The sequence below is a fragment of the Peromyscus eremicus genome, unplaced genomic scaffold (assembly GCF_949786415.1).
Source record: "Peromyscus eremicus unplaced genomic scaffold, PerEre_H2_v1 PerEre#2#unplaced_816, whole genome shotgun sequence".
Lineage (NCBI taxonomy): Eukaryota > Metazoa > Chordata > Mammalia > Rodentia > Cricetidae > Peromyscus > Peromyscus eremicus.
Window position 1 is genome coordinate 61,541 of NW_026735052.1, and position 13,045 is coordinate 74,585.

The 13,045-nt window shown below is 42.2% G+C and overlaps 1 protein-coding gene across 2 annotated transcripts in view; it reads left to right on the plus strand.

Moving 5' to 3' along the window:
• Ntn4 (netrin 4) overlaps positions 1-13,045 on the plus strand; it is a 101,455-nt gene that overhangs the window by 60,058 nt on the left and 28,352 nt on the right. For both annotated transcript variants that reach the window (XM_059252996.1, XM_059252995.1), the window contains 2 exons: positions 4,107-4,233; positions 7,213-7,401. In XM_059252996.1, coding sequence (XP_059108979.1) covers positions 4,107-4,233; positions 7,213-7,401 — 316 coding nt within the window. The remainder of the gene's footprint in view (positions 1-4,106; positions 4,234-7,212; positions 7,402-13,045) is intronic.

Consider the following 13,045-nt stretch of genomic DNA (forward strand, 5'->3'; position numbering starts at 1 on the left):
AAAATCAATCTTTTTAAAAATCTACATCTTAATAAATGATTGTTCAATCACAAGTGCTTAATACTTAATACCGGTAACCAGATTCCTGACATCCTACCATCTCTTGTTATGACCAATGACAATGTCAATCACATGACAGTTGACCACTGGAAGTCAAAATGAACCAATAAAAAAGAGAAAAAGAACGTTGCTCTCCCAGGCCAATCTTCTGACAATGAATCTGAAAGGCAATTGTGCCTGATTTTTAACCCCACCTAAATTCTTATGGGTACGGCCTCAAGTGGGAGAAGATAATATTTTCCTTGTCCTATCTATCTGGTTTTAATACACAATTATTGTAACAAAACGGCACAGCTCATAATGAACACACTGGTCCAGTAATTCCTCCAATGGCTTGTTTCACAAGTTACACAAGTACCTTCCTATGAGGAATGTGCTAAAAATGAGTAGAAAACAGGTTCATTTTAGTGGTAAATAGAATTGTATGCAATTATAAAAACTTCGGCTGGGAGGAAGTAGCACACACCTTCAATCCCAGCACTCAGGAGGCAGGGGCAGGCAGGTGGATCTCTGTGAGTTCAAGACCAGCCTGGTCTGCAATGAGTTCCAGGACAGCCAAGGCTACACAGAGAAACCCTGTCTCCAGGAACAGGGGGAATTCTTTGGATATTGACAGAGAAATGTATTCTTAACATTAACAGAGGCATCTCTGAAACTCCTACAATATTCAGATACCTCGGGTAATTAGAAGTTGTGGTTTTGTGGTCAAGATTCATTCCTCATTTTCTAATTAGACAACCAGACAGCAGTGTTAGATGACCTTTTGAGTACATAACTCCATTTTCTCACTCTTTACCTAGTTCGTGTTTATGTACCAAATAGGAGTTATGTTTAACTTGTTACTGAAGTTTCCTTTTTCTGTTTGTTCTCCAAGGAACACCCAGTTTTACTTGCGAATTTTTCACGAGGATCAAATAGTGGGTGATCTTTCAAGCTTGAACAGCAATAGTCATATCGCTGAGGAAGGATTTCTTGTCTCAAACTGTCTGGGTAATGATTTACAGCTATTTTTGGTAATTCTCAAAATGACAGCTCCTTGAATTTTTCTATGTGCAGAAAAATTTGCTGTCCCAGCATCCTCAGACCCTGGGAGGTCCATTTCAGTCCTTGGCCGATGGGAACAAAGGAATGTTCTGGATAGAACAGAACTGTCAATGTTATCCTGTGATACACGTGAATGTTTGATGAGGTTACCCCTAAGTGTCTGCGACCTCCTGAGGCCTAGAATTTGTGGGACAGAATAACCTGTGAGTTAGGTGAAATTATATATAGGGTTTGGACATCCCAAGACTAAACCTGATAAACTGGCTCTTAGCAACAGTTGAGTTCTTGTAAGGAAAATTAACAGTACCTTTCAATATCATCTTTATATAACCCTTGATAAGTGGATGCTAAAACAGTTCAAAAGGACGCAAACAAGGAATAAAAATAATTACCTTAATTACCTTTAAAAACCCAAATGTGCACCAGGCAGTGGTGGCGCACACCTTTAATCCCAGGACTCGGGAGGCAGAGCCAGCGGATCTCTGTGAGGCCAGCTTGGGCTTCAGAGTGAGATCCAGGAAAGGCTCCAAAGCTACACAGAGAAAACCTTGTCTCAAATAAATAAAAAAATAAAACCACAAATGTTATCAGAAAATACAGGTGGTGTCACTGGCTGGTGGGAGACATAAGCAGGGAGCAGGGGCAAAAAAAACAATACAAGAGGAAGGGAAAGAAAAAGTGTATCATTAGGCAAGAAGAAGAAAGTAGAAAGAATTTTTCTTGAAGGTGAAGAGAAGTATAACGAATACACTTCCCAGTTTTTTCTGTACTTAAAAATCTTCACTGTGTCTGCGTTGTCTCCAGGGTAAATTCCAGACTCTTGGAGCTGATGTTTGATGAATGCCATGATCTAGACCAAGCCTAGGTCTCTAATACATACTCTGGCTCCTTTACGGACTGTTCTTTGGACATCCCTTTGCAATTCTCATCATCTTCTTTTCCATCCAGGATGAAAATCCTGTGCAGCCTTCATGACCCAGCCTCAAAGATCTCCCTTACACTTTAGTTTACAATGTTTACCTGTCCTGGGACGTGTCTTCCTCTCAGCTTGTTAGAAATGCAGCCCATCCATCAAAGCCAGATCAAACCCCATGCCTTTCATCATGCCCTCCACATCTGTCAACCTCTAACCAATTCTAAATCTTTTGAATTCCAACATCACTTTCATTCTTTTGCATGTATTTATTGTCTTGTTTATTTCTGCATAAATCTCTTTGTTCCAACTGTACTATATCCTTCCCTTTATAAAAATTTATTTTTATTTTTAATTACATGTATAAGTGTGATGTGTGTATGCACACATACATGGGCACGTGCACACACAAGAGTGCCCCCGCCTGCAGAAGCGAGAGGTGTTGGATCCCTTCTGGAGCTGGAGTTCCAGGCGGCTGTGGGCTTCCTGATACAGATGCTGGGAATTGAACTTGGGTAGGGTCTCTTGAAAAGCAGTCTATGCTCCTAACCCCTATCTCTTCAACCACCCAAATCCTTTATTATTATTATTATTATTATTATTATTATTATTATTATTATTATTAATGTGTTGCCTGTATGTGCACTACATTGCTTGTTGCCCACAGAGGCCACAAGGTGTTAGATCTCTGGGATTGGAGTTAGAGATGGTTGCAAGCCACCATGCAGGTGCTGGGAATCAAATCTCTAAAAGAGCAGCCAATGCTCTGAACCACGGAGCCATCCCTCCAGCCACCACCAATTCCTTTCTTAAAGAAAAGAAATGCTGTGGCTCCAGAAATGGTCCTGCAGTTAAAAGTGCTTTTGGCTTTTCCAGAGGACCCGGCTTCAGTTCCCAGTACCCAGGACGGGAAGCTCACAACAGCCTGTAACTTCCGCTCTAGGACTCCAGCGCCCTCTTCTGGCCTCTGAGGGCACTGAATACATGTGACTTACATTCGCATACACACATAAGTATAAAAATAAACAGGAAGGAGACGCTTTGTGTACCAAACTCAGCATGCCATAGTGATGGCCCCTTCCAGATCATCAGTAAGTATTCATTGGCTGATTGACATGATTTGTCACCTTTATGCTGAATTATTTTAAATACTGTTTCTCAAGAGAAACTTGCAGATTCGTATTGATGGACCCCATTCAGAGCTGCTTCACAAAGTTTCATATCTGCGGTCACTGTATCAGTATCCAGAGATGCACTTTGATAATGGACTCCGTGGTAATTCTTACTAGGTGACACAAGAAGATGTCATCAGTGAAACAAGGACCAAAGATATTTGCTTAAGAATTCTACTAAAGCATTCTTCTCTGAGAAACACACTGTTTTAGATGACCCCCAAGAATTCAGTTGTGGGGTCAAAAGAGAAGCCCAGTAATTATGACAAAAAATGTATTCAACGTCTTAGCAATATTTATTAGGCCCCTCGATTAATTTTACTTCTAGGAAATACATTTAGGAGAAGTAAAAAGTCATACAAGGGTGGAGAAATGGTTCAGTGGTTAGCGAGGCACACACTCTACCACAAAGCTACATGTTCCTGACATGTTTGTAGAAAAAGTCCTTAATTGCATTTTAAGACACTAGAAATATGTATATATACATATATATATATACATATTCAAATCTTGATATTAATGTTTTTTGAAAATATTACAAATTTCTAAATTTTCTGCAGTAAATATGCATTATTTTGTGCTAAGAATTTTTTTTAAAAACTAAGGATATATCTAAATACTTACCCAGTACCACAGAATTTCTCATTAGGTTCATAGATTCTAGAGTCAAGAAAAAGTATTGTTTCTTATTTTCTTTTTCTTTCTTTCTTTCTTTCTTTCTTTCTTTCTTTCTTTCTTTTCTTTTGAGTTAATCACAAGATGGACTAAAAGAATTCTTCCTCATGCTAGCTAACTTCTTCAAGAGAGTGAATTAATGCCTTCCGACTAAAAGCGGCTGGTGCGAGGAGACGGACGGAAGGGAGAATTTCTTCCCTAGTGACGTGGCCCGTGCTCACAGATCTCACTGTTGTTTGTAGGTGCACGGGAAGTGTATGTGTAAACACAACACAGCCGGCAGCCACTGCCAGCACTGTGCTCCGCTGTACAACGACCGGCCCTGGGAGGCAGCTGACGGCAGAACCGGGGCTCCTAACGAGTGCAGAAGTAAGTATCCACCTCCACGACTCAAAAGCCTTCTTTGTAGACTCCCCTTATCTGTGAAGGCCTCGTTATCTCCTGACACACAATACAGAGTGGTAGGTGACAGAAGCGAGGCACAAACATACCCATATCGCTGCCCGGCACGACTCCAACCCTTGGAAACAAGTTGGGTTGTACAGCGGCCAATAGGACCGAGAGGCCAAGAATGTGCTGTTTGCTTGGATCCTTGCAGGACCTAAATGCTGTCCCTGAGAACTTGACATGGTACAAACATGTGTAGACACAGGAGCGACCAAGGACGACAGTGTCTGTCTGTCCGTCTGCTCTCCCAGCTGGGATAGTAAATGATAACCATGAAAACGGCTCTTTTAAATTCAGTCCACAAGACAACCCAGTGGAGCGGATCAATCAGTAAGATTAAATGTCTTGCCAGAGTTAGAGAATGAAGGGATGAGGACTCGATCCCAAGTCTTCAGGGTCCTATTAGATACTGTCCCCACTGATGGATCAGACCTGCAATTAAACCAGGAAGTCAAGAATGGGACTGTTTTACTGGGACTAATTTTGGGTTTGCATTTGGAAATTAGATAAGGGAAGACCGAACGTGGGAAAATGAACCATTTTTCTATTCTCAGTTTAAATGTTCAGAGTCTCGTCCAGTGGTAGCGGGTAATCATGCAAGCGGTCAGATGCTCTGAGAAACATGCTCACAGAAATGTTTCCAGTCCCAAGCCTGTTTTAGGAGGATTTGTAACTCTTGTGTCTGCTCATGTTTGTACCACCCCAGGTTCTCGGGGACAGCATTTGGGTCCCCCAAAGTGTCATAGCACATTCTTGCCCGCTCAGTCCCATTGGCCACTTTGAAACTGTCCGTACCGAGAATAAATTTCCGAGAAGGCTCTCCCCATACACAATCCGGAATCAGAATGGATTTGTTTCTAAGAAATGTGAAGGATTTCCTCTTAGCATAAATATCAAATTACCTTATGCCTTTTAAAGATATGAGTCTGGGAAAAATATCATGACACATCAAGGAAACAATGAAAAAAAAATGCACTAGCATTTTCAAATACAGTTGACTTCCGGGGTGGGGGGTAGAGGGATATCTGGATTCTTATCCTAAATCACTTATCAAGTGAATCTAAAGAATGTCTCCTAAATTCCTAGAGTGCCATTGTGGTCCTTCCCATGGAAACTCACTGCATATCTAAATACACATGGACACAGAGACATGTCACGTGGAGCTAAAGACTGATAAGCTTAGAGATGCCATTGAGAAATTATTACATAAGGAACACTGAGGCCTCCTCTGTAAACTGAGGCTTCAATAGCAGACTTCCTTATATTCGCCAAGTGACAACAGCTGAGAATGTTACTCCATAGGAGATATCTCAAACTAGGCCTGATGGCTCAGCCCTGTGATCTCAGTTACCTGGAAGGCTGAGGCAGGAGACTCCCAAGGTCAAAGGCTGCCAGGGCTACAAAGTGAGTTCAAGGATAACCTGGGCAACCAAGTGAGACTGTCTCAAAATAAAAAGTAAAAAAGTGGGCCAACAGTAAGACTCAACTTGTAAAGGTGCTTGCCACCAAGCCTGATGACCTGAGTTCGATCCCCAGGCTCCACACAGAGGAAAGAGTAGAACCTGAGTTCCAGCTGGAATGCATATGGTGGAAGGAGAGAACTGGTTCCTGCAAGTTGTCCTCTGATATCCACATGTGTGCAGTGGTGTGTACATATGCATGCACATCTGTGCACACACACACACACACACACACACACACACACAGCACCTAACATGTGAAGCCCTAGGTTTGATCTTAGTACCCCAAAAGAAAGATACCTAGGCTCTGTCCACTGTCCATCAGACATTTCTTCCCAGCCTCATGGGTGAGCATGAATTATAGTTTGTATCTGCAATATACATTGTTATTTTCAAATAATGCCATGAGTCTTAGGTTTTCTCCCACAGAGGCAAGAGACCCACTGAGCCTCAGAAAGTAGCAGGAATAGAAATAATGGTCAAGTGTCACCATCAAAGAGGAAAACTGGTGACTTCTCAAACCTCTTTCCAAAACAGATGCCAACCTCAGTCTACAGGGTAACCAGAACAGCTTTGCTTGAATGGACATATCTTCACTTTGATAAATGTTTTAATTTCCTTCCCAGTTGCTATGACAAAATACTCTGACAAAAAAGTCATGTAAAGGGTTTATTCTGGCTTATAGCTAAAGGGGACAGTCCATCATGGCAGGGACGTCAAGTACGGGAACTTGAGGCCGGTGGTCATCGGACATCCACAATCAGGAAACAGGCAACAGGGAATGCATGCTGATGCTCAGCTCTTTTCTCCATTTCCTGCAATCCAAACTCCCTGCCCAAGGATTGGCCTTGGTCCACAATTATGATGGTTCCTCCCACATCGATTAATATGATGAAGATAATTTCCAGGCATGCTGAGGCCAATTTCCCAAGTAATCTAGATTCTGTCCAGTTAACAATTAACACTAACCATCACGGTGACCTTCAGGCATACACTAAAGCTTTAAAATACCAATATACGGTGGGCAGTGGTGGTGCACGCCTTTAATCTCACCACTCAGGAGGCAGAGCCAGGCGGATCTCTGTGAGTTCCAGGCCAGCCTGGTCTACAGAGCGAGATCCAGGACAGGCACCAAAGCTACACAGAGAAAGCCTGTTTCAAAAAAAAATAATAATAATAAATAAAAATAAAATAAAATACCAATATACAATGAAAAAAGGAAGTCTAGATAAGAAAATAAAATAAAAGTAGTACTCGGATCAAAGGAAAGCAAGATAGCTCTTAATAGATTCCTGTATTGTTTTTATTCCTGTGCTATATACTCTTCAATAAATAAATACAATTTAAATGTAGCAATGACGTTATCCCATTGTGACATGTTGACCATTGGAGAAGCCGTCGCAAGGTTTTTTATGTCCCTCTTCGTCTATTTTATTGCCAGCCTGCAAGTGCAATGGGCACGCGGACACCTGTCACTTCGACATCGGTGTGTGGGAGGCATCAGGGAACCGCAGCGGTGGTGTCTGCAGCAACTGCCAGCATAACACTGAAGGCCAGAACTGCCAACGCTGTAAGCCGGGTTTCTACCGTGACCTCAGGAGACCCTTCTCTGCCCCAGATGCTTGTAAAGGTAAGCACGTCCGTGGTGCCCGCGGCGATCTCTGCAAACGAGACATATCTTACTGCCCTCCCCTTTGCTGGCCCAAAGGAGAAAGTTTATGAAATCCTCTGACAGTACACTCGGAGATACCAGCTCATTTCTTATCAATAGGAGCCAAGAATTTTCAACCTGTTCAGTCAAAACAGTCCAAGATTCACGAAGGGAATCTCCCTTTCTTGCCCCTGATAAAGAAGTTTCCTTGGTGCCACATGAGACCTGGTGATGAAGGGGGAAATGTGAGTACACAATAAGCAAAAATATACTGATGGGATAGAGCGGTCACTTACACTGTGGGTGTGCTACCATTCACCTGAACAATGACCTTGAACATCTGAAAAAAAAACAAGGATTTTCATGCCATGATGAATGTACTTCAGTTGACACTGTATCCAATGTATCCTGTTATCATGGCTAATTCAGGACATAATAATTGTATGCTCTCTCTTCCAACACTGAATTCACAGGCTCGGTTCTGCTTCTCTGTTGGCATAGCTCCCAGAAGTTTATTTGAGGGGAGAATAGAATTTTAAAAGGTCTGCCTCCTGTGGGTGGCATTGCCACTTGGGAGTATGAAGCATGCACGCAGAGCCAAAGCCTTGTCCCGTGGGATGCAAAGCTTAAATACCCACGTTGGGATCCGCAAACCTCTCAACCAGAAGTTATTAGACAAGAGAAACCACCTGCCTCTCGATGGCCGTCCATGATCATGTCCTTTATATTGAGAACTCCGGGTTCTGGCTTGAAATCAATCATTGGATAGGGGCAATACAACAGGGAAGGAGCATTCTGGGACACCACCCCATCCCATCCCACCCCCAACCCCTCTTTTTTAAAGGAAAAAAACAAACGGCTCTTTAAAAATACATATTTTGAATTTCAAGGAAAGGGTGAAATCTCCACGAGCAGTTTAGCGGGCTCCTTGTTGCAAACTTTGTCTCTTAAGCAGCAGAGGGTAGAGAGCAATGGAGCTCACATTTTCCATCAGACTCCACATCTACACTCGCCTCGGAGTACTTCACTAAGAATACTCATCTCCCCCAGATCCTTGCTTGTATCCAGACTCTCATTTTAACAGGTGACTTTGATGCCACTTACTGGCTGTTTCCAATCCTATGCCAGTTACTAAAAGCTCTTTGCTCTTCAGTTTCTTAAATACAAAATTATTCCGTGTACTGTTGAAATGAGGACAATAAACTCGTCAAAGTGTTTAACACATCACCCACGCTATAGATACACACATAATACATCAAAAATAGTTGTGCCTGGGGCTGGAGAGATGGCTCAGTAGTTAAGAGCACTGGCTCCTCTCCCAGAGGACCTGGGCTTGGTTCTCAGCACTGACATGGTGGCTCACAACTGTCTGTAACTCCAATTCCAGAGGACCTGATGCCCTCTTCTGTCTTCTGTGGGTACTGCACACATGTGGTGTATATACACACACACACACACACACACACACACACACACACACACGCGCAGGCAAAACACCCATACACATAAGATAAAATAAATAAATCTTTAAGAAAAAACTAGTTACATCTTCCAAGTCCACTGTACTATTGGGACTAAAACAAAAAATTCTTATCTATATGTTCTGATTAAAAGAACTGCCTACAAAATTGCTTAAATTTGGAGACTGTTCAACCCCATTTGTATCAGGTGTGTTTAAAGAGGTAGGAGTGTGTATGTGCATATCCCATAGCCTCAGATCACTAGTACAAATGTCTAAAAATCAAATACAAGAGGAAAGGAAAAAGAATTTGTCATTGAGTAACCTAGATACCTCTCATAGGAAAATAGGCAACCTTTTCTAACGTGTGTAACAATTTCTTCAAATATGGCATTGTTCAGTGTACCTAATGTGTTCACTTACTTGTCCCTCCATCTGTTTATTTGGTGACTATCAAGTGAGGGCCTATTATGTGCTGAGAGTGTAGGGTGCATCAGGGAACAGAACAGAAATCCTGGCCATTGAGGAGCATATATTCTAGTAGAAGAGAGAAGCGGTAAGGATGATTGATAAATATGTAATATGCAAGAAGGTGGCAAGTGTTGGCATTACCAATGTAGGAAAATTAAATCATGGTTAGTAGGATGGAAAGTGCCACACAGTATAGCAGGAAGAGGGGTGACCAAGTGCTATACTGAAGAGAATAAGAAGGGACGGGGGGGGGGGTCTCATGATTAGGTGGGCAAGATGAGCTGAGATTGAAGACAGTGAGAAATGTCCTAGGCAGAGGGAATGCCTAGAGCAAGTATTCCAAGACAGGAAGGCGCCTACTATGTCCAGAATCACGGAGGTCAAGGTGTCCACATTAGCACAGGAGTTGGGAAGTTGTGGGTGAGGAGACTAGAGAAGTGACCCGGGCAGGAGGTGATGTCTGTGTAGCTATGGACAACTGTGTCAGCTCTTCGGCTTTGACCAGGGTCTGAGCAGAGAAGGTGGCTTCGTTTTCAAAGCGTGGTTCTCGTCTTATACACGGGCAGCGTCCATCATACTTGTACTTTTCTCGTTCGACTTCAGTGAAAGTTAACTAGTGATTTCCAAAATGTCACCCCCGGGGGCGGACCAGCAGTGTCAACAGGGAAATGTTAGATGGGCACAGGGCTTAGGCACCAACAAAGACCAACAAATTCAGAAAGTCTGTTGATGCGAGTCACGAATCAGAGTTTTAACAAACCCTCCAGGTCATCGGCCACACTGATGCACAGGAAAGTTTGGCAGATACTGATGTAAATGTGCTCCCCCCATAATTTTATATTGGTTAACAGCGATCTCAATTTCTGACATTTCACCAACATTTGAGCATCATTACGGGATAGCAAACAGTCATTTCCATTGAAGAGTAGAAGGGCAAACAGAACAGTGAAAGAAACACAGAAAGGTTCTTGGTGTTGCGCAGATTTTAGAGAGCCTTGCCCACCATCTTAAACAATGTTCATGTTCACTGAGCAGGGCGTAGCGGTGCACACCTTTAATCCCAGCACCTGGGAGGCAGAGGCAGAGGCCGGAGGATCTCTGTGAGTTTGAGGCCATCCTGGTCTACATAGTGAGTTCCAGGACAGTCAGAGCTATATATAGTGAGACCTATGTCAAAAAAACAGTTTCTAGGACACAGAAAGCCAAATTTTCATTAGTAAAGTATTATATGTTTGCAATATACTTTAATGATGCATAATTCCAATTCATTTAAAAGCATTATATATTATTAACTGACTTTTATTTAAAAAATATATCTCTGTGTATTTGTACGTGTGTATGAGTGTGGGCACATGTGCATGTATGGGGGTCAGAGGACAACTTTCAGGAGTCGGTTCTTGTTTGTTACCCTGTCCAGGCAGGGTCTCTTTTGCTTCTGCTGTTCTGCTCTAGACCTCAGGCTAGTTGGTTCACAAGCTTCCAACAGATCTCACTGTTCCGGAATCGACCTCTCTCCTCACCATAGGAATTCTGGGACTACAAATGTGCTCCACTGCATGCACATCATTTTCAACTTTATCTTATTTTGAATTCTGCGTGTGTGTGTGTGTGTGTGTGTGTGTGTGTGTACGTCTGTGTGTGGCTACGTGCACACAAAGGCAAGTGCCCTCGGAGATGAGGACCTCGGATCCCTCTGAGCTGGAGTTGGGGTGGTTGTGAGCCACCCCAGACGGGTGCTGAGTTCAAGTCCTCTGCTTGAGCAACAAGAGCTCTTAGTGCGGAGCTAATTTCTCCAGCCTCTGCCTGCGCCTGATCCTGTCTTTTGTTTTTTTAATTGCGGGTTCCAGGGATCAAACTCAAATACTCAGGCTTGCATGGCGAGCACGTTTGCCCTATAAACCATCTCTATGGCTCTTACCGTGTTTTTTTTTTTTTCTTTATTTTGTTTGGCTTTTATAAAATAAAAGACAAAAAAAGCCACATGAAGAATTAAAACATGTGAAACTCATTTTTGAATGAGTCCGACCAATAGAAAAAGAAAAAGTGAATAGGTTTACTGGCAGAATCGGAGCCAAAATGAGTTATCTCCAATTTTGGTTTTTGTTTTATTTGGGGATTTTGCTACTGTTCTGTGACAAGCTATGATTCCTGTGCTTGTCAAATGTAAAAAGGCTATTTAAAAACAAAAAAACTCTAGCTTTTTAAGACCTAAAATACTCACAGATCCAGAGTTTTATAAGAAGGGTATAAAAGAAGAAATATAAAACAAAAAAGGATCCCTTGTCAGGAGACCAATGGTGTCTGAATGAAAACTCTATAACAGCACACATCAAGACATTCTCGGAACAAAACTAAACAAAACCACAAATCACACTTGTCCGATCGAGTTCTTCAATCTCTTCAGCTATCCTGAGATTCACTTCCCTTCTGGGCTCCCGAAAGGGTCAAAGTATGAAAGTACTCTAATAAGCCTAGTCAGCAAATATGTGCACGGTGCTCAGTGTTCCACAGAGGGGAATTGTGGAAACAGTTGATACTAGTCTGGCATTTTAGGATGGTTTTCAGGAGGTGGGTGAGGTAACAGGGAAGGCTTATTTCTTCTGTTCTCTACATAGCCTCTGCACTACAGAGTAGATGGTTCCATTTACCTCATGAATACTCCAGGGTACATGTGGTCACATCCATGTCCACTTTCTCCCAGAATACATGTCTAGTTCATTCCCCCTTTCTGAGCTGGCAATACGTCTCAGAACATAGCAATCCAGTTCTTCTGTCTAAATCCTCTCCAAATCATGTGTCCAGCTGGCATTTATGTTCCATGCCATTCTCTTTATTTCCATACCAGGGTACACCTATCAACTGTTTCCCTGGGTGTCCTCTCCAGCTATTAACTCTGATGACACACAAGATCCGTTGTGCGTGTGATGTACAGACTCATATGAAGTGCCCTTATAGAGAATCACTACAGTTAGGATCTTCTCTCCATCAGTTTCTACTTTGGGGAATTTCAAGGAAACAGGTTGATTTAAAAAAAAAAAATCCAGACTATTTCCTTGTGTGACTCCATCAACAGTGTGTATGATTTTGTACGATTTCACTCAGATTAACCGTGTTATTGTTCTTGTTCTACTGAGTTTGCCAAGGCAGAGGAGTAACCTGCCCTCTGTGTGTGGTCCAGAGACTAATCTCATTGGCATCATCTGGTTGTTGCTCAGAAATGCAGAGCCTCTGATCCCAACCCAGATGAAGTCAAAACCTCACTTTAACAAATCCTCATGTGGCTGTATTTTCTTAGGGGTGGAGAGGACTGCAAAACACTTTCCAACGAAGATTAAAAGTATTTGAGCACTTTCTAGAGTTAAATTGCATAAGTTAGCCAGAATATCTACTTAAACCAACATGCAAATCAACCAAAGATTTTTATCTCTATTTGTGTGCATAGAAACTTAGAATTTTAAAATACATTTTAAGAAGTTTACTGAGAGAGAAAAACAGAAATCTAGATTAGATGTGTGTGATCCCCAGTAGAACTCTGATTCCATGAAATGTTAGTAGACATTCCAAGAAGGGATGTTTTCCTAGGCCCGTCAATTTAGGAAGTGAATCGACTTAAGTTTTCTTTACTCTGAGACTCCCCGAGGCCCAATTTGCTGCTGTTCACTATAAATCTTTTGTAGAGTGGCCATATCTATG